The following is a 23,085-nucleotide window of genomic DNA, read 5'->3' as shown; positions in this document are numbered from 1 at the left end:
CTATTTAATCCCTGGATTTGGCTTTCCTTCATATCAGGCAATCTTTTTAGTCATTCTTAAGGATAGTCTCACTGGATATAAGAATTTGCTGCTGACAGTGTTTTTCTCTCAGCAATTGAAAGATGCTGTATTACTTAATTCTGGCCTCCAGGGTTTCAGATGAGAAGTCTGTAGTTTGAATTGATCTTCTCATAATGTTATTTTCCCCTGGCGTCTTTCAAGATTTTTTTTGTCTTTGGTTTTTGAAGTTTGATTGTGATGTCTTGGTTATGGATTTCTTCAGCTTTATTCTGTGTTGGGTTCCCAAACTTCTTGAGTCCGTAGGATTTTGCCTTTCACCGAGTCTGGGGAGTTTTCAGCCGTTACATCTTTGGCTAGTTTTTTCAACCCATTATTTCCCTCCTCTTTTTGTGGGACTCTGTTAATACAAATGTTACCTGTTTTGTTATTGTACCTTAAGCCCTGAGGCTCAGGTCAATTTTTGTCATCCTATTTTTTTTCTCTGTTCAGATTCAGTAAATTCTCTTGCTTTGTTCTCAAGTTCTGATTCTGACCTCTGCATTCTGTGCTAGAACCCATTGAGTTTTTTCAGTTATTATAATTTTTTAGATAATTTTGTTTTTCTATGGCTTTTCTTTGCTGAGATTTTCTGTTTTTCATGTTTTGAAAATCCCAAACTGCATGTTGAAGCATTTTTATAATGGCTGCTTTAAAATTCTTTTCAGATAATTCCAAGATCTGATTGATCTCAGTGTTGATGTCAGTTGTCTTCTCTTATTAAAGTTCTTCCTGGTTCTTGGTATGACAAGTGATTTTTTTTTTTTAAAGATTTTATTTATTTATTTGTCAGAGAGAGAGAGAGAGCGCGCGCACAGGCAGACACAGTGGCAGAGGGAGAAGCAGGCTCCCTGCGGAGCAAGGAGCCCGATGCGGGACTCGATCCCAGGACGCTGGGATCATGACCTGAGCCGAAGGCAGCCGCTTAACCAACTGAGCCACCCAGGCGTCCTGACAAGTGATTTTTTAAATTGTATCCTGGATATTTTGGATATGTGTTCGGAGACTCTTGGTCTCATTTAAATATATAATTTGGCAGGTGTTTTCCCTGTTTGGGTAGATATAAGTCTTGGTGTATTTTGGTGGGCTGTAGTTCCAGTGACAGTTTGAGTTTTAGAGCTCTTACAGTGCTGTTCTGGTTTGTTCTGTTCACCTGGCACTGCTGGGGGGTTCTACTCAATTTCTGCTGATACAGTCATTGAGACCAAAAGTGTGCGTCCCTGGGTCTGGTGCTGCTAGGTGGAAGGTGGGAGATAGACGCTGTACCTGTGGGTCTGTGAGCACTTTTGTGGGCGTACTCTATGGGCCAGGCCACTTGTGCCAGTGGGGCTCCCATTCGTTCTCTGATGGTATTGCCTGTGGGGTTGAAGGCATATGCCTGAGCCACCTTTTGTTGCTGGGTTGAGAGTTGGGAGACACTGGGCCTGGGTTGTCCTTTGCCACTGTGTGGAGGGCCAGAAAGTGTTGGGCCTGGATTGTTCTCTGCAGCTGGGTAGCAGGCTGGGGTTGCTGGTGGGGCTATTGGTGCTGCTGGTGTGGGCAATACGGGCCTACCTGCTGCCGTGGATATAGGGTGGAAAATGGGGTTTTCCATTTGGGTTTTTCATTTAAACCTCTGGTTCAAGGGACGCCTGGGTGACTGAGCTGGTTAAGCATCTGCCTTCGGCTCAGGTTGTAATTCCAGGGTCCTGGGATCGAGTTCCGTGTTGGCCTCCGAGCTCTGCGAAGGAGCCTGCTTCTCCTTCTCCCCCACTTGTGCTCTTTAGCTCTCTCTCTGTCTCTCAAATAAATAAATAAATAAAATCTTTAAAAACCAACCAACCAACCACCCAGCCTCTGGTTCTGGCATAGTGGGCCAGCTTGCAACTCCAGCTGTGGGTTCCTTTGCTAAGTCTGTGCTAGGTTGGCTCTTTGCTGCTCCTTTGGCTACAGAGAGCAGGCTTGGAGGGTTTTTTTCGCTTTTGTTTTTGTTTGTTTGTCATCTATGCCTATTGATGCTAGTCCCCAGTTCAGGATATGTGAAATGAAAGGAAAACTCAGAGAAGTTGTATAGTGCTCCTATGGTGCTGCTGTACACTTTGGATTAGTGTAAATGTTTATAGCAAACTCTAGGGCAGCCGCTAAAAAAAGAAAAAAAAATTGATATACTGAGAGGGGAGGAAAATGGAATCTTGTAAAATGCTTAGTTAAAATCAAGGCAGAAAAAAGGTAGAAGACAAAATAAGATTGTTATCTTAAAAATCATCTTCCTTTAAGGAACTAGAAAAGAAAAATAAGAATAAATTAAGCCCAATGTTAGCAGAAAGAAATAAATAAAAAGATCAGAATAGAAATACATGAAATACAGATGTTTTAGATGTGACACTAATAGCAAAGGCAACAAAAGAAAAATTAAACAACTGGGACCACACCAAACTAAAAAGCTTCATGGCAAAGCACACCATCAACAAAATGAAAAGGCAACCTATGGAATGGGAGAAAATATTTGCAAACCACATTATCCAATAAGGGGTTAATATCCAAAAATATACAAGAAACTCCTACAACTTAGAGACAAAAAACCATAAATAACCTAACTAAATATGAGCAAAGGTTCCAAATAGACATTTTCCCAAAAAACGATATACAAGAAAAAGTATTCTACATCACTAATCTTGGGGAAATATAGTCAGAACGACAATAAGATACCATCTCACATCTGTTAGGATATCTGTTTTCCAAAAAGAGATAACAGATCCTGGATGAGGATGTAGAGAAAAGAGAACTTCGGTGCACCGATGGTGGCAGCATAAACTAGTATAGCCGTTGTGGGAAACAGTAGGGAGGTTCCGCAGAAAAATTAAAAATAGAACTACCATATGATCCAGCAATGCCACTTCTGGGTTTATACCCAAAAGCAGTGTGAAATCACTGTCTCAGAGCCAAGCTATGAAAATGACTTAAGTATCCATCAGTAGATGAATGGATAAACATGTGGATTATTATCGAGCTGTTTAAAAAAAAAAGGAATCTTGCAGTTTATGACAACATGGATGAACCTGGAATGCATTATGTTAAGTGAATTAAGCCAGACAGAGAAAGACGGATACTGCGTGGTATCACTTAAAAGTAGAATGTTAAAAAAAAGTCAGATTCATAGGAACAGATAGTAGAAAAGTGGTTGCCAGCTACTGGACGGTCAGGGAAATAGGGAGACAGTGATAAAAGGTTACAAACTTCAATTATAAGATGAGTAAGTTCTGCTTAAAGAGTAGAACTTAAATGTTCTCACCAAAAATATGTGAGGTGACAGATGTGTTAATTAACTTGATGAGGGGAATACTTTCCCAGTATATACATATATCAGACTATCACATTGTAACACTTTAAATATCTTAGAGTTTTGTCAGTTTTCAAAAAAAATCACCTAGTTAACCCTAATCCTTTGCCAAAAATAAACAAAGGCCCAGAAAAATAACTGATTAAAGATCAGGCAACTGGGACCCCTGCATGGTTCAGTTAGGTGTCTGCCTTTGGCTAAGGTCATGATCCCAGGGTTCTGGGATCAAGTCCGACATCCGGCTCCTTGCCTCTCCTGCTCCCTTTGCTTGTGCGCTCTCTCTCTCTATCTGACAAATAAATAAGTAAAATCTTAAAAAAAAAAAAAAATAAATAAATAAAGATCAGACAACTATCAAGTGCTAAAAGTGAGGTTTTAAAGAATAATGAGGCTATGTTGGGGTAAAAAAGCAAGGTATCGCCCCCCCCCCAAAACTTTAATTAGGTTTTTCTGAGAATAGGACTGTTTTAAAGAAATCACATCAGTGAAATTAGCCCATTTATAAAAGTATCTTATTCTAGGAAAACATAATGCTTTCTAGTTGTCTAAATTTTCCAACCAGCTTATATCTTAACAAAGAAGAATGAGCTCCTCTTGTGGTTTTGAAGCAGAACAGTTGACTCTAAGAAATAATACATTAAACTAGAAATCTTGGAAACATTGAAGGCATACTCTTCAGACAATAGGATTTTTCACCTCAAATTATATCCATTCGTTTCATATCTAGTTAAAATAATATGTTAACAGATGACTGGATAAGGACATGACCAAAGATTTGGGAATATATTTCCTGCACTGTCAAGAGGAAAAGGTGCCTGGGGTGCCTGGGTGGCTCATTTGGTAAAGCGACTGCCTCAGGTCCCAGGATCAAGTCCCACATCAGTCTCCCAGCTCTACGGGGAGTCTGCTTCTCCCTCTGACCTTCTCCCCTTTCATGTTCTCTCTCTCTCTCAAATGGATAAATAAAATCTTAAAAAAAAAAAATGAGGAAAAGGTGCCCTGAAAAACAGGATTCCCATCCTCTGGATAGTGGTAACCCTGTGGATCCATACTTTGATACTAGCAATTAGTGTAATTCAGCTACTGATTCCATGTTCATCGAATAATCTTCTAGGAAAAAAAAGTGCCAGAAGCTGCTAATTTGCCCCTAGCCTGTCTCCTCTTCTTTTTGAATTATAAAAACATGACATCTTTACCAGGCATGTGACCATCCAGAAGAAAGGCAACATTTCATAGCCTCCTGTGAGGATCAGATATTACTGTGTAAATTAGTTTCTAGCCACTGTGGTGAAAACAAAAATGTATATACTACTTCAGAGTTGTTCTTTTAACAGGTTTTGTCAACCCCCAGCCCTACTGACATTTGAGATGGACAGTGCTTTGTTGCAGGGGCTGTCCTGTGCATTGTAGGATATATTTAGCAACATCCCTGGCTTCTACCCATTACATGCCAGTAGCTCCTCTCCTGCCCCAACCCAATGTGACAACCAAAGATGTCTCCAGACATTGCTAAATGTCCTGAGAACCACTGCTAATAGAAGGTGACATAACCTCTATTTCCTCTTTGCTTCCTTCCATTGAAATGTTGAGGTGGTGATAAGCCATCTTGGACTGTGTAACAAGAACTTAGAGATGGTAGAAGGAGTGTGAGTCCCTGATTCTGTGGAGTCACCATATTGAACTGATGTCACTTATGCCTTGACTATTACATGAGAGAAAACCAATCTTCTACAACCATATAGATCATCAGGGATTGACAAACACACGAGTTAAATCAAGTCTGATGACTATTTTTTGTGAAAGCAACAACAAAACAGTCATGCCCATTTATTTACAGATTGTCTATGGCTGCTTTAGCACTGTGAAATTAAAGTAACAGCGACAGAGGGGTGCCTGGGTGGCTCAGTGGGTTAAGCCTCTGCCTTCGGCTCAGGTCATGATCTCAGGGTCCTGGGATCGAGCCCCGCATCGGGCTCTCTGCTTGGCAGGGAGCCTGCTTCCCCCTCTCTCTCTGCCTGCCTCTCTGTCTACTTGTGATCTGTCTCTCTCTGTCAAATAAATAAACAAAATCTTAAAAAAAAAAAAAAGTAACAGTGACAGAGAGCATCTGGCCCACAAAGTGTACAATATTTACTCTTTGGCCTTTAAGAAAATGTTTGTTGACCTCTGGTATAGATGATAACAAGCATTCACTGAAACTTGTGTGCCATATAGTAGTCTAAGTGCATCCTGTATGTTACCTCATTTAATCTTTATAGTAATTTTATGAGGTATATACCCTCTCCTCCACATTTTACAAATGAGGAAACCAAGGCAAAGAGAGAGGTAAGTAATTAGCCAAAAGTCACCCACCTAATGACATAGCTGGCAACTGAATTTAGGCAGTGTGCTTCTAAAACCTGCTAGGAAAGAAAGATGAAACTAATCCACGAATCTGGGTATACATTAGTTTAATATCAATTACATTTTTCAGTTACTCAATAGAATTTAGATCTGTCACTGGGGTTATTTTATTTAAATATCCTGTGTGTTGTCTTATTTACTATATCCAATCCCTATTTTAAATGTCAAAATCTTCACTTCAGAACACAAATAAAAGTACGTTCTTTATCCTAAAACTTTACATATACAGACTTTATATAGTTAAAGGAAGTTAACCCAAAATATATATTAAGGTCACTGTCTTTTTTAGAAAGCGAAGAATAGACTGATAGCAAGTTCAGGCAAAAAGTCAGTCTCTGGGGGCGCCTGGGTGGCTCAGTGGGTTAAAGCCTCTGCCTTCGGCTCAGGTCATGATCCCAGGGTCCTGGGATCGAGCCCCGCATCGGGCTCTCTGCTCAGTGGGGAGCCTGCTTCCTCCTCTCTCTCTGCCTGCCTCTCTGCCTACTTGTGATCTCTGTCTGTCAAATAAATAAATAAAATCTTTAAAAAAAAAAAAAAAAAGTCAGTCCCTGCTCAGTTTTGTATGACCGTAACATCTACTTTGAATATATATTAGCCCTTCTTTAGCTAAATGAATAAAAGAGCGAGAAAAAATACCGGAAGAAATAATGGTGGAAAACTTCCAAATCATGAGCCATGATGAGGACAAATACAAAGAAATCTATGAATAGACACACTATAGTTACACTGTTGAAACCTAAACACACAGAGTATCTGGAAAGCAGTAAGATTTGGAAAACAATTCATCATGTAGGAGGAGTACAAAGACAGAATGTTTGTGTCTCCTCAGAATTCATATGTTGAACTCTAGTCAGCATTGTACTGGTATTCAGAGGTAGGGGCCTTTGGAACGTGATTAAGTCGTAAGGGTGGTGCGCTCTTATGAATGGGATTATCCTTGTAAAAGAGACCCCAGGAAAAAAAAAGGATACCCCAGAGAACTCCCTTGCTCCTTCTGCCACGTGAAGACATAGTGAAAAGATGGCCATCTTTTGTTAGAAGGTGGAGGAGGGTCAGTAATGTATCCTTCACATTGAAAAGGCACTTGGAGACCAAAAAACATGCACCGCTCCATGCTGTTTCCACTGTTCTATTTGGAGTAACTTACTGATGGGGCGTTGCATGGACTGACAATCCAGGCACCTGTGCAAATATTCTCTGCCCCCATTCTCTGTCTAGTCCAGATCTTAACCCACAGTTTTTATAGTGTGAGGGGCATGGGGGTGATATCAAACAGTAGTTATCTAAAGTGATGCCTTCTGTATGCGTCACTTTAGGGAAGATCAGAATGAGCCTTCCCACATCTGGTCAGGGCATTCATTAACCTCTGTGGGGCCTGGAACACATGTCTCTGATGGAGAGAATTGAGGGAAGAAATATGGAGTCCATGTTGTCAGCTCTCCTATGCTTATGAACCGGAAAGTGGATCCTCACCAGACACCAAATCTGCCACTCCCTTGATCTTGGACTTCCCAGCCCCCAGAACTGCAACAAATAAATGTTGGTTGTTTAAGCCACCCAGGCTGTGATATATTTGTTATAGCAGCCTGAATAGAATAAGCTAAGACAATAGCAATATGATTGAGAACTGACTTCCTATTAGAAAAATGGAAGCCAGAGGTTATGAGAAGGAGCCCTACAATCCAACAACCCCTTCAGGATTCTTATCTTTCTGGTGAATTATTCCCATTTTTAAAATTATATAATGGCCCTTTTCATTCCTCAAAATGCTTTTGTGTTAAAGACAATTACATCTTATTTCAGTATGGCTATACTAGCTTACTTTTGCTAAGCATATCTTTCACTGTGGCTCATTTTTCTTCTAGGGTCCCAATTTTATGAAGGGGTCTCAAGTCTACTTTCAACCTTAAACTAGTCCAATGCCATGTTTTCTGTTTAGGGGGTGGGTTTTGAAACCTGAGGTTCCTAGCCATTTGTCCCCTCTCTCCCAAGGCTTACTGCTCTGGCTCTAAAGTGTCCCTTTGATTTCTGAAACTTGAGGATTTCCTTGTCTTTATTTTATGTCCAGCTATGTGACAATTTCCCTTCCTAATTTACCCAGCATTTCTTGTTTGTAGCAGAGGGATGGGGGGTTTTCCCCTTAAGTCCTGGGCAGTAGTGATGACTGTTTGCCACGTTGCTGGAATGGATTCTCGTACTCACACTTTAGATCAAAGACTCTCATTCTTGGCTGCATATTGGAATCACCTGGGAAACTTCAGTAAGTACTGATTCCTGGATGCTTTGCAAGAAATTCATTTAGTTGGTCTGAGATGACACATTGACATTGGGGCTTTTAAAGGCTCCCCAAGTGATTCTAATGCAGCCAAGGCTAAGAACCCCTGCTTACACTTCAGCAGCAACCACTCCAAGCTTTGAGTTCCACTGAGGCTTCAGCAGGCTTGGGAGGTGGTGGTCTTACTAGGGCAACAGCTGGACCTGTTTCGTAGGTTTCTCCACTCTTCATCTTTATTTCTGGTCCATTTGTGTGTTGTCCTGGGGATCAGATCAGATAATTTTTCTCCATCTTCAGTGTGTTCCCTGCTGACGTCTCTGAACTAGACTTATGCTTTTCTCTCTGTATCTATCTACTCCAATATTTTTCCTGTTAAAGAGGTCAGCTCTAACAGAAATGTTGGCTTGTTGGTTTAAGATGCCCAAATGCAGTGTATTTTCCAACTTTTCATTTTGATTCATTGCTGGTCTTGACCTTTTTCAAGTTTTCCACAGACTGTGCCTATTGATGAGTCATAAAAATGTCCTGGGCAGTAACTTGTGCTGTGTGCTAATGAAAAAATTAAGCATGTCCATGATATTCCTTTTAATTTTACAAGGAATTTGTAACTTTGGTGCAGTAGTGACATGTGAGAAATGGCATTAAGCTGTAAAAAAACAAAACTCACTGTTCTTAATTTAAGATTGGATGGTAGATTTAACTGTTGGGGCTGCTGGGTTGTTTGATATTCTTTGTGGCAGAGTGAAAAAAGGTTCTTAAGGACTCTACTGATTTCTAGATATTTAGTTACAAATCTTTTCCTTGAAAGGTAAGCTATTCTGTTGGGTAGGAGGACAGACTGGTGTGTTTGATCGTCCACTGAGCCATTGACCTTCATGATGTTCCTTTGCTTTTATTCCTGGAAGCTGTTCTACAGATTGCACTTTAGTTTCTTTCTTTTCTTTTCTTTTAAGATTTACTTATTTAAGAGAGAGAGAGAGAGAGATTGAGAGCATGCAAGTGTGAGTCAGGGGAGGATCAGAGGGAGAGAATCTCAAGCAGATTCCCTGCTGAGCATGGATGCCAATGTGATACTCTATCTCATGACCCTGAGATCATGACCTGAGCCAAAATCAAGAGTTGGACCCTTATCCAACTGAGCCACCCAGGAGTTCCTGCACTTTGGTTTCAAATGGGAAACAGGAATTGGTTATCTGAAGATTTGATAAGTAGTCACCCAAAGCGCATGCTCTACTGAAAATGGATTACCCTGTCTTCACTTATGAAAGACAGAAACTTATAAAACATTTGAATAGGTAATACATATATGTGACTTAAAAATTGAAAAAGCACAGAATGGTATATGATAGGGTGCCTGGGTGGCTCAGTCGTTAGGCTTCCGCCTTCGGCTCAGGTCATGATCCTAGAGTCCTGGGATCGAGCCCCGCTCAGGCTCCCTGCTCAGTGGGCAGCCTGCTTCTCCCTCTCCCTCTTCCCATGCTTGTGTTCCCTTTCTCGCTCTTTCTCTCTGTCAAATAAATACTTTAAAAATAATGGTATATAGGGGCACCTGGGTGGCTCAGTGGGTTAAGCCTCTGCCTTCAGCTCAGGTCATGATCTCGGGGTCCTGGGATCGAGCCCCGCGTCGGGCTCTCTGCTCAGCGGGGAGCCTGCTTCTCCCTCTCTCTCTGCCTGCCTCTCTGCCTACTTGTGATCTGTCTGTCAAATAAATAAATAAAATCTTCAAAAAAATCTTCTCATTTTCTGTGTAAATCTAAAACTGTTCTAAAAAATAATGTAGTATTCTTTAGAAAGTTGTCTTCCTTTCCTGAACCTCCAATACCCTGGTTTAAGGTCTTGTGACTCCTTTGAGAGAGATTTTATGCCAATATAAACACAATATATGTATATCCCTCTTTCTTCTGCTAAAAAAAAAAAAAAGGTGGCAACATACGTATATAGTATTATTTCACTTAAGTATATTTGGTGATTTTTCCATATTATTTCATATGTTCATTATTGTTCATAGTATTTCATCATATAGCTATACCACAGTTTAACTGGTCTCCTGTTGTTGGGTAGTTAGGTTGTCTTGTTTGACTGCAGGTGATTAGTTTATAACCCTATCATTTGGAACAGCAGGTGGGAGTTGGAATTTGGGATGGTGGGGAGGGAATAGTCAAGTTTTATTTTGGTATTTAGTTGGATTTATTTATTTATTCATTTATTAATTTAATACTCCACTTATTTCTGGAAGAGGATTTGAGGGAGATTGTTTAGTTATTTAAATCTATTTGGTGAATATCTCAGAGATGCCTCCTGTGTACTAATAATGCTGAGTAAGTGCGGGTGATACAGAAATCTCTTAAGGTTCAGGTCCCGATCTTAGCTCATGGTGAAAGAGATAGTCCTAAGAATATAATCATATTTTTGTAGTCTCTGCTAACACTGTGCTGCAGAAACAGAAACAAGGAAGTGACCAAACTAGACATTTTGAGTTTTAGATGTCATTCCAGATGAGCTCAAAAGGCAGTTGAAGGTTCATGGTTGACTCATTTGGATGGTTTTTGTCTTCAAGGAAGGGAAGGTCCTCAGTTTTCTTCTGTTCGTGGTACCTGGAGTCAGAGACTTTATGTTTGTAGAGCAGACTTAGCCTGCCTCCACTCTGAGGTAGCTACTGGGAGAAGTCCTATCGATTGCTTACCTTCATAAGCAGTGAAGAATACTCAGTAGCATGATTTCCTTATGCTTCAGTATGCATTCAAGGAAAGTATTGGATACTGTGGTTTGGTGAAGCTACTACACACAGTTGTGGAACCATTGTTGATTTTCTTCCCCCAAGGAATGGTTCATCCAGGAGAAGGCATGGGTAGGGAAAAGGATGAAGTGTTATGCTTTTCACTGGTTCCTTTTCATGACAAGGCTTTCTTCCATGAGCTAGAAGTCTCGCTTCAAAGAGAGCTTATTTAATTATATAGTTATTTTTAATTACAAAATAAATACATGATTGCATTTCCACAAGATATTCAAACACTGTTTGCCTTGACTCCAATTCCATTCCATTCCACAGAAGGAACCATTTATTGCATCATTTGGTGTATATGGAAAGTGTGTGTGTGTGTATGTTTGTGTTTTATTGTCCTACAAAATACACTATCCTCTTATTTGATTTGTTCACTTAGTAAAATGTATTAGATAATATTTCAAGGCATAACATGTTGATTGACCTTATTCCATTGTTATGGCTATAACAAAATTAGTTCAAACTTTCTGTTATTGTTAGCCTTCTAGATTGTTACCATTTTTGGTTTATGATTATGAACAGTGCTGTAGTGACCCCTTTGTACATTTTGGGGGTTTCTCTGGGTTATTAAGAGGTGATTTTGCTACTCATAAGATTTAGGGATTTTAAATTTTGCCAGATACTTATAACACATTGTTAACATGAGAAACAAAAGTTGTAGATTTGAATGGATAGTGTCATATCATTTATGTTGGAAGAAAAGCCCACATATGTCACAGCAACATATTCTATTGGCTAGACTGGTAATAGTTGAAAACCTTCAAGAAGATACTAGATTTGAGAATGCTGGTCAAAGGGACTTTGGCCTTTTCAGTGATATTTAGGTTTTTATAAGAAGAATGTGTGCATGTCCTATTCGAATTATAAATAGTTACCAATAAAAATATAAAAATGTTTAAAAAATTTTTATCTATCTTTATGCCTAAGGCATAGAATAGTCCTGTTTTTAACCACACACTGACCATTTAAAGTTTTGATCATGTGTTAGGGTGTGGAAAAAAAAACAGTATTTTTCAAAAAGTGGAATTAGGTGATGGTAGGTGAGGGACACGTTCTTTGGCCGCTGTTATCCCAGTCAAGTATTTAATCATCTTGGGTTTTCCGGATTTTATAGTAAAAAGCTATCTCTTATTGTAGCTTTCTGTTTATAATATTTAGATTCTAGTACAAGTGACTAAAATTTTAAAAATTTTTACTATTGACCTTAATACTCTTTAATGTAAAATAAAGTATTTAGATATTGCCAGTGTTGTATGAATACAGTACACAATTGCTTAAATTATGTGACTCCAGAGAATAGGTGTCTTTAATACATAACTTTTTTTTTCTTCAAGAGATGTGAAAGCTGGAAATATTCTTCTTGGAGAAGATGGCTCAGTACAGATTGCAGGTAATGATTAGTATTTCTTTTTATTTAATGGTCAGTAGAACCACCTTACCTATGTTTTGTGTTTTCAGGGCTAGTTTTCCTTCTAGTCCCTGGACTGTCTCTAGTCAAGCAGCCTATATTATTGGCACATCCCTGCTGACTCTCAAGATATCCTCCACTACTCATCCTTCATTTTTGATCTCAGACATTTTTCTGTCCATTAATCATTACCTTCCAGTTATCACTCCTCACCCCCGTGAAGTCATCTTCTGTGGGTTCTCACAGCGTTCTGTGCTTTCCTTTGAAGGAGAGATAGTCAGGAATCCCCACCATGTGTATGAATGAATACGCTGTGGAGGAGTGATACTGAGCTGCCTCTGTCCTGGGGCGATTGGGGTATTTGCCAGTGAGGAGGAGGCATCTGAGAGGCAGAAGTGCACTATTGGCAGACTCAGAGCTGAAGAGATAAGAGTTGGCGTTTCGGGCCTACCAGAGGTGGCCATGCTGCTGAAATGCCCCTCCTGCAGGCTGAGACTCCAGAGTGGTTGTACCACAGGATTGTTGAGCAAGCCACTCATCTGAGGCCTCAGCTTGGTCCCACACCACTGGGATGGTCAGGTGTTTGGCAGGAGGAAAATAATCACCCAGACCCTAACTTGTTTCTTTAGCTTTAGAGGATAATTTAGGTGCACATCTTCCTTCATGTCCCAACCTAAGGAAATACTTTAACAAAGCCACATAATGCTTCAGCATAAAAGAAAATATTGATAAATTTGACTCCTTTAAAATTCATAGCTTCTATTTATTGAAAGGAACAAATGGTTTATCACCATTAATAAGCAGAAAGGCAAACCACGTAGTAGAGAGGATATTTGCAGCATGAAATAACTGATATCGGGCTCAAATTTAGAATACATAAAGAACCATTAAGAAAAATCAGATAAGAGCGCCTGGGTGGCTCACTTGGGTAAGCAACTGCTTTTGGTTCAGGTCCTGGGGTTCTGGGATGGTGTCCGACATCTGGCTTCCCCTGCTCGGGGAGCCTGCTTCTGCTTCTCCTTCTTCTGCCTGCCACTCCCCCTACTTGTGCACGCTCTCCTCTTTCTCTTTCTTTCTCTCTCTCTGTGTCAAGTAAATAAATAAAATCTTTTTAAAAAGAAAGAAAAAAATCAGAGTAAAAATGAGCAGAAGATGGGCACCTGTGTGGCTCAGTTGGTTAAGTGACTGCCTTTGGCTCAGATCATTATCCTGGAGTCTCAGGATCAAGTCCTACATCAGGCTCCCTGCTCAGTAAGGAGTGTGTGTCTCCCTCTGACCCTACTCCCCTCTTGTGCACTCTCTCTCTTTTTCTCTCTTAAATAAATGAAATCTTTAAAAAAAAAAAAATGGGCAGAAGACTTCCCAAATGAAGACAGCAAAACATAAATGTAATAAAAGGTGTTCAACGTCAACAGTAATCAGTTAAATGCCTATATTATAGGCATGCCTTGTAGATATTGTGGGTTTTGGTCCAGACCACCACAGTAAAGCAAATACGGCAATAAAGCAAATCAAATGGTTTCCCAGTGTGTATAAAAGTTATGTTTAGGGGCGCCTGAGTGGCTCAGTGGGTTAAAGCCTCTGCCTTCGGCTCAGGCCATGATCCCAGGGTCCTGGGATCAAGCCCCACATTGGGCTCTCTGCTCAGCAGGGAGCCTGCTTCCTCCTGTCTCTCTGCCTGCCTCTCTGCCTACTTGTGATCTCTGTCTGTCAAGTAAATAAATAAAATCTTTAAAAATAAATAAAAGTAATGTTAACACTATTCTATAGCCTATTAAATGCACAATACAGTATTTTTAAAAATGCATGCTTTAATTAAAAATACTTTATTGCTAAACATGCTAACCATTCTTTGAGCTTTCAGTGAGTCATAATCTTTTTGCTGGCAGAGGGTCTTGTCTCTGTGTTAATGACTGCTGACTGATCACGGTGAGAGCTGCTGAAGGCTGGGGTAGCTGTGGCAGATTCTTAAAAGAAGACAATGACATTTGCTACATCAGTTGACTCTTCTTTTCACGAATGATTTCTCTGTAAGCATGCGGTGCTGTTTTACCCACAGAACTTCTTTCAAAATTGGAGTCAGTCCTCTGAAACCTTGCCTTATCAGCTGAGTTTATGTAATATCTAAAATCTTTGTTGTCATTTCAACAATCTTCACAGCATCTTTACCAGAAATAGATTCTATCTTGAGAAACCACTTTCTTTGCTCATCTGTAAGAAACAACTCTTCATTCATTCAAGTTTTATCATAAGATTGCAGCAGTGCAGTCCCATATGCAGGCTCCACTTCTAATTCTAGTTCTCTTGCTGTTTCCACACATCTGCACCTGTGTTCTCCACGAAAGTCTGAACCCTTCAAAGTTGTCCATGAGGGTTGGAACCAGCTTCTTCCAAATCCTGTTAATGTTGTTATTTTGAGCTTTTCCCATGAACCATGAATGTTCTTTATGGCATCTAGAATAGTGAATTCTTTCTAGAAGGTTTTCAGTTTACTTTGCCCAGATCCAGGAGAGGAATCACTAGCTTAATAGAATGTGTTTGTTAAATAATAAGACTTGAAAGTCAGAATTACTCCTTGATCCATGGGCTGCAGAATGGATGTTGTGTTATCAGGCATGAAAACAATACTAATCTCATTGTATGACTCCGTTGGAGCTCTTGGCTGACCAGGTGCATTGTTAGTGAGCAGTAGTAGTGTATGTATGTATGTATGTGTGTGTGTGTGTGTGTATATATATTATTTTTTTTTTAAGATTTTACTTATTTTAGAGAGAGAGCATGTGTGTGTGTGTGAACAGAGGAAAGGGAGAGAATCTCAAGCAGACTTCATGCTGAATGCAGAGCCCAACATGGGTCTTGATCTCATTAACCCTGAGATAAAACCTGAGTCAAAACCGAGAGTCAGTCGAATGCTTAACCAGCTGAGCCACCCAGGTGCCCCAATGAGCAATAATATTTTGAAAGGAATCTTTTTTTCTGAGTAGTAGGTCTCAACAGTGGGCTTAAAACATTTAGTAAACCTTGTTGTAAACAGATGTGCTGTCTCCAGGTTTTATTCTTCCATTTACAGAGCACAGGAAGAGTAGATTGAGCTTCATTCTTAAGGCCCTAGCATTTGTGGACTAGTAAATGAACATTGGTTTCAACTTAAAAGTCACCAGCTGCATTAGACCTCAGCAAGGGAGTCAACTTGTCCTTTGAAGCTTTGAAGCTAGGTATTGACCTCTCTAGCTAATTAAGTCCAAGATGGCATCTTCTTCCAGTAGAAGGCTGTTTTGTCTACATTGAAAATACGTTGTTTAGTGTAGCCACCTTCATGAATTAACTTAGCTAGATCTTCTGGATAATCAGTACTTGCTGCTCCACCATGCACTTTTATGTTATAGAGATGGCTTCTTTCCTTAAACCTCATGAACCAACCTCTGCTAGCGTTGAGCTTTTCTTCTGCAGCTTCCTCACCTCTCTCAGCCTTCTTAAAATTGAAGAAAGTTAGGGTCTTGCTCTGGATTAGGGTTTGGCAAGGAAATGATGGGGCTGGTTTGATCTTCTATCCAGACCACTAAGACTTTCTTCACATCAGCAATAAGGCTGTTTCGCTTTTCTTATTTGTGTGTTCACTGGAGTAGTAGCACTTTTAATTTCCTTCGAGAACTTTTTCTTTGCATTCACAACTTCCCTAACTGGTACGAGAGACCTAGCTTTTTGTCCATTTCGGCTTTCAGCGGGCCTTTCTTACTGAGCTTAATCATTTCCAGCTTTTGATTTAGAGAGACTGTGTGACTCTCCCTTTCACATGAACTCTTAGAGGCTCTTGTAAGGGTCTTTAATTGTCCTAATTTAACTATTGTTGTGTCTTAGGGAAGGGGAGGCCTGAGGAGAGGGAGAAAGATGGAGGAATGGCTGGTCAGTGGAGCATTCAAAACACAACATTTATTAAGTTCTCCATCTTATAAGGACCTGGTTTGTGGTGTCCCGAAAACAATTACAATAGTAACATCAGAAGTCACTAATCACAGGTCACCATAGCAAATACAATGATAATGAAAAATGTCAAAATATTGCAAGAATTAATAAAATGTGACAGAGACAAGAAGTAAGCAAATGTTGTTGGAAAAATTGTGTCAAAATTGTGTCAATATACTTGCTCAGTGCAGGGTTGCCATAGACCTTCAGTTTGTTTAAAAAAAAAAAAAACCACACACACACACACAGTATTTGTGAAGCCTGGTGAGGCAAAGCATTAAAAAACTAGGTATGCCTGTGAAATCACATTAGAATACCAAGTTATACTGGCTGACCTGGCCTAAACATCTGACGCTGCAGTTTGTTAGTGTCATTGTAAAGCAAGGAAAAAAAAATCTCCTGTTCCAATGGTGAAAGAATAAATATATTAAGTTGAAGTATGCATATCCTAAATATATTATCCTAATATATTAAGTTGAAGTATGCATATCCTAAAACTTTGGCTTCTAGGTGTATGGCCTAGAGAAGATCATGGTTATGTGTGTCACAGTGCTTATAAGCATTGAAATTGTGAAATAGTTCCAATACCCTTCAATAGTAGAATGAACAAATATAAATAAATTATGGTTAATTTATGCATTGGAATATATACAGTGATGAATATAGATGGAACTACAACTACTTTCAAAAGTATTAGTAAGTTATACAAAGATAAGGTGAAAGAAAACAGTTGAAATAGAATATATAGCATATGATTTCATTTATATAGGTTCAGAACCACGCACAATTATGCTTATTGTTTAGAAAGGTAAAACCAAGTGATCAAAACAAAACAAAACAAAACACACGAACTAAAGAAGAGGGGATTCTGGTGAAGTAGGAAACACCAGGAATCTCTCCACATCTAGACAACAGCTGAACCAGCAGAATGTGTCTGATGTAACTTTTGTAATTCTGCAGTTCCTCCAAAGGTTTGTAAGTTCTAGGGGAAGATTTGGAAGGTAAATTGTGGTAAATTTCAGTCAATTTCAGAGCTGTGTATCCCCTAGCCATCAGCTTGCTGGCAGGCAAGCAGCTATGCACCTGTTTTTGGAGCAGCTTGCACACACCCTGTGGCACCCACAGTGGGCAAAATGGACCCTGTCTTCGAAATACCAGGGATCTGTGCTCTGATCACTGATTGCTGCTTCTGATCACATTGGTGCAGATAAAGATAAAGAGGCAGACAGCCGTTGTTGTGGCACACCCTCTCCCCAAATGATTTCCAGGGACTTAAAGGAGCAGCACCTGTTTTTTTTTTTTTTTTCCTTCCCTTCGTTTTTCTGTTCTTCCCACTTTTAGAGCCAGACATTAAAAAATAACTACATTGGTGGGGAAAATTGGAAAGTGACTGTACATGCCAGGAAAAGGTGCAGAAAAGTCCTGAGAAGAGCTTGTTTATACTTTGAGTTGATGCTTGACACAAAGATAGTCTATAACAACAAAAATAAAACAACAAAACTTAAGCATCAAACCCTGAGAAAGGGAGATAATCTGATTTCCAGAATAACTACATCATTAGACTCAAATGTCCAGTTTTCAACAAAAGAAATCAAAAGGCATTCAATGAACAGTAAAGTATAACCCATTCAAAGGAAATAAATAATAGAAACTGTCACTGAAAAGGTCCTGACAGCAAATCTATTAGACAAAGAAAACTAAAGGAAGATGTGAATAAACTCAAGAAAACAATGTGTGGATAGGAGCTACCAATAAGGAGAAAGGATTAAAAAACAAAAAAGAAATTCTGGAGCAATAAAGTACCGTAGCTTGTATTATGATATGAAAAGCCCACTAGAAGGATTCAAATGCAAATGCAGATTTGAACTGGCTGAAAAAAGAATTGATGAATTTGAAGATGGGAAAATGGAAATTATCATGTCTAAAGAACAGGAAGGACAAAGATTGAAGATAAGTGAACAGAGCTCAAGAGATCTGTTTGACACCATCAAGCAGACCAACACACATGTGGGAAGTTCCAGGAGAAGAGAGAAATGGGCAGAGAAAATATTTGAATAAATAATGGCTGTAAACTTGATGGAAAACATGAATATAAACATCCATGAAGCTCAGTGATCTCCGAGTGAGATGAACTCTTAAGAAACCTACACAGAGATACATTATAATCAAACTTATAAAAGCCAAAGAGAAAGAATCTTGAAAGCAGGAAGGTAGAAGTGACTCACCATCTACGAGGTATCCTCAATATGGCTGTCAGCAGATGTCTCATCAGAAACTTTGGAGGCCAGAAGGCAGGAGGCCAATATATTCAAAGTGATAAAAGAAAAAAATTGTCAATCAAGAATCCTGTATCTGGTAAAACTATCCTTCAAAATAAGGGATAAATTAAGACATTGCCAGATAAACGAAAGCTGAAGAGATTTGTTTCTGATAGATCTGTCTACAAGAAATGCTCTCGGGAATCCCACAAAGTGGAATGAAAGGACACTAGACAGTAACTCGATGCAGTGTGAAGAAGTAGAGATCTCATAAAGGTAAATACATGGGCAAGTATAAAAGTTAGTATTATTGTAACAGTGGTTTGTGACTTCACTTTTTTTTCTACATGATACATTACTAAAACCAGTGGTCCAAAAGTTAATATTACTGATAACTGGTTTGTGAATCCAAAACATGTTTTCTACTTAAGAGACCAGTGTTATTTAAAAGAATTATTGGGGCGCCTGGGTGGCTTAGTCATTGGGTGTCTGCCTTTGGCTTGGGTCATGATCCCAGGGAACTCACATCGAGCCCCGCATTGGGCTTCCTGCTCAGCGGGAATCCTGCTTCTCCCTCTTCCACTCTCCCTGCTTGTGTTCCCTCTCTTGCTGTGTCTCTCTCTGTCAAATAATAAGTAAAATCTTAAAAATAAATAAATAAGCTTTTTAAAAGAAAGAATTATCAGTTCGTGTTTTTGAGCACACAGTATGTTAAGATGTAATTTTGTGACAGTAACTAACAGAGGTGGGAATAGTGCTGTAAAGAAGAGATTTTGTGTTACTGAAGTTAGGCTGGTATAAATTCAAGATTTTTTTAAAAATTTTTTTCTTTTTTAATTAAGTAATCTTTATGCCCAGCATGAGTCTTGAACTCACAACCCCAAGATCAAGAGTTGTGTGCTCTACTGACTGAGCCAGCCAGGCGCCCCTAAGCTGGTATATATTCAGATTAGAGTGTTGTAACTTTAGAATGTTAAATGGAATCTCTATTGTACCAAAAACAAAATAGTTACAGAATATAAACAAAAGGAAATGAGAAAAAAATTAAGCATTTCACAACAAAAAGTCAACTGAACAGAAAAGCAATGCAGGAAATGAGGGACAAAAAAACCCTAAGACAGATGGAAAACAAATAGGACAATGACAGAAGTCAGTCCTTTATCAGTAGTTGCTTCAAATGTAAGTGGATTAACTCTCCAATCAAAAGACAGAGATTGGCAGAAAAGGTAAAAATACTTAATCCAACTATATGCTGTCTGTAAGGGACTCATTTTAGATCCCAGACACAAATACATTGAAAAGGAAAGGAAAGGAAAAAGATATTCCATGAAATAGTAACCATGTTTCTCATGTCAGAGAAAATAAACTTTAAGTCAAAAAAGGGTTACAGAACAAATAAGGACTAAAAAAACAAACCAAAAAAATAAGGACTTTACCTGTTAACAAAAGTTTCAGTATAGCAAAAAGATGTAACAATTATAAATATTTGTATATATACTAACATGCCAATAAAATACATGAAGGAAATACTGACAGAACTGAAGGGAGAAATAGCTCCACATTAGTAGCTGGAGATTTCAATACTCCATTTACAATAATGGATACAATAGGCAGGAGGTAAGAAAATGGAAGACTTAATACATTATAGTGCACCACCTAGAGCTAACAGACGTACAGAGCTCAACAGGATCAGGATGCACATTCTTCTCAAGTGCACACAGGGCATTTTCTGGGGTAGACCATGTTAGACCGCATATTAAGTCCTGATAGATTATATATATAATCTATATATATATAGATTATTTTAAGATTTATTTATTTTAGAGAAAGAGTATGTATGAGCTCGGGGAGGGGCACAGGGAGAGGAAAAGAGAATCCCTAAGCAGACTCCTCCCCACTGAGCATGGAGCCTGACATGGGCCTCAGTTCCAGGCACCTGAGATCATGACCTGAGCTGAAATCTAGACTTGGCTGCTTAACCCACTGAGCCACCCAGGTGCCTTGAGTCCCAATAGATTTTTAAAAATATTATACAAAATACTTTCTCTGACCACTGTGGAGAGTTAGAAATCAATGGCAGAAGACTAAAAATTTCACAAGTTTGCAGAAACTAAGCACACACTCAAACAACCAATGGAAAAAGGAAAGCTTCACAAGGAAAATTTAAAAATACCTAGAGACGAATGAAAACAAAATCAATATATCAGAACTTATGGGACAGCTAAAGTATTGCTAAGGGGCAAGTTTTTACCTAGAGATGAATGAAAACAAAATCAATATATCAGAACTAATGGGACATAGCAAACGTATTGCTAAAGGGCAAGTTTATAGCTAAAGACACTTTATTTAAAAAATAAGATAGCAAACCAACAATCTTACCTTACACCTTAAGGAATTAGAAAAGGAAGAAACTGAACCTAATGCTAGCAGAAGGAAGAAAATAATAAAATTTAGAGAAGAGATAAAGGAAATAGAGAATAGAAAATCAGTAGAAAGGTGATTCTTTGGAAAGATCACCAAAATTGACAAACCTTTAGCTTGATGGACTAGGAAAGAAGGAGGGAAGACTCAAGTGACAAAAATTGCAAGTGAAGTAGATACATCAAAGTGGACTTCAGAACAAAGATCATAATAAGAGATAAAGTAGGGCATTACAAAAGGATAAAGGAGTTAATCTGAAAAAAAGAATAAAACACCTGTGAATATTTATGCACCCAACATTGGAAGCATCTAATTTTATAAAGTAACTATTAATAGACCTAAAGGGAGAAATAGACAGTAGTACAGTAATAAGAGTAGGGAAGGGGGCTTTAATACCTCCACTTTAATCAGTGGATAGATCATCTAAACACAAAATCAAGAAGGAAACATCCACCTTAAATGATACATTAGGCCAGAGATAGACTTAATATACATTTACAAAACATTCCATCCTAAAGCAGCAAATACACATTCTTCACAAGTACACATGGAACAGTTTCAAAACAAATCGTATGTTAGATGACAAAATAAGTCTTAACAAACTTAAGAGGCCTGGAATCAGAGCAAGCATTTTTTCCAAACATGCCTTTTAGAAGCTAGAAATTTATGTGAAGAAAGTGGGAAAACTTACAAATATGTGGGAATTAAACAACATGCTTCTGAACAACCAATGGGTCATTGAAGAAACTAGAAAATACCTTATGGTAAATGAAGTGGAAGGGTAACATACCACATTTGTTGGATGCAGCGAAAGCAGTTCTTCCCCCCGCCCCCCACCTGAATCACCAGTCACTTGGTTCTGAAAATAAAAGCAGTTCTTTTCTTTCTTTCTTTTTTTTTTTTTAAGGTTTTATCTATTGATTGAGAGAGAGAGAGAGAGTGAGAGAGCACAAGCCAGTGGGGAGAGGGAGAAGCAGGGAGCCTGACCTGGGGCTTGATCTCAGGACCCTGGAATCGTGACCTGAACTGAAGGCAGGCGCTTAACCAACTTAGCCACCCGGGCACCCCAACAAAAGCAGTTCTAAAAGGGAAGTTTGTAGTGATAAATGCCTACCCCAAGAAATAAAGTCCTGAACAACTTTATACCTCAAGGAACTAGAAAAAGAAGAACAAATGAAACCCAGTTAGCAGAAGGAAGGAAATAAGAAAGATTAGAACAGAAGTAAATGAAATAGAGACTATAATGACAATAGAAGAGGTCATTGAAACTAGAACTAGTTCTTTGAGAAGAAAACAAAATTAGCAAACCTTTAGTTTAGATTTACCAAGAAAAGAATATTCAAGTAAATAAAATGAGAAATGAAAAAATAGAAGTTACAACTGATAGTATAAAAAGGATCATAAGAGACTACTGTGAACAATCATATGCTAACAAGTTGGGCAATTTAGAAGAAATGGATAAATTTTTGGAAACATACAACCTACCAAGACTGAATCATGATGAAGTAAAAAATCTGAGCAAACCAATTACTAGTAAAGAGATTGAATCAGTAATCAAAAACCTCCCAACAAACAAAAGTCCAGTATTAGACAGCTGCACTGGTGAATTCTACCAACCATTGAAGGAAAAATACCAATCCTTCTCAAACTCTTCCAAAAAATAATGAGATGAGAACTCTTCTAAACATATTTTATGAGGCCAGCCTTACCGTGATACCAAAAGCAGTCAAGAATGCCACAAGAAAAGAAAATTACAGGCTAATATTCTGATGGACATAGATGTAAAATCTTCAACAAAACTGTAGTAAACTCAGTTCAGCAGTACATTAAAAGGACCATACACCTTGATGTAGTAGTGGTCTTATTCCGGGGATGCAAGGATTGTTTAACCTATGCAGATTAGTCAATGTGATATACCACATAAACAAAGTGAAGGATACAAATTATATCATCTCAGCAGATGTGGTAAAAGCATTTAACAAAATTTAATATCCATTTCTAATTCTCTGTAAAGCCAGTATAGGGGGAGCATACCTTATAGCAAAGGCCATGTATGTTAAGCCCACAGCTAACAATATACTTAGTGGTAGAAAGCTGAAAGCATTTCCTGTAAGATGATGAACCAAAACAAAGATGCCCACTTTTGCCACTTTCATTCGGTGTAGTACTAGCAGAGCAGTTAGGCAAGAAAGAGAGATC

At 38.8% G+C, this 23,085-nt stretch overlaps 1 protein-coding gene across 5 annotated transcripts in view; it reads left to right on the top strand.

Moving 5' to 3' along the window:
* OXSR1 (oxidative stress responsive kinase 1) overlaps positions 1–23,085 on the top strand; it is a 101,665-nt gene that overhangs the window by 41,496 nt on the left and 37,084 nt on the right. For all 5 annotated transcript variants that reach the window (XM_080821523.1, XM_080821524.1, XM_080821522.1 and 2 more), the window contains one exon: positions 12,171–12,226. In XM_080821523.1, coding sequence (XP_080677649.1) covers positions 12,171–12,226 — 56 coding nt within the window. The remainder of the gene's footprint in view (positions 1–12,170; positions 12,227–23,085) is intronic.

This window comes from Martes martes, assembly GCF_963455335.1.
Source record: "Martes martes genome assembly, chromosome: 1".
NCBI lineage: Eukaryota > Metazoa > Chordata > Mammalia > Carnivora > Mustelidae > Martes > Martes martes.
Note: the sequence above shows the minus strand (reverse complement) of the source record. Positions and strands in the feature narration are given on the sequence as shown.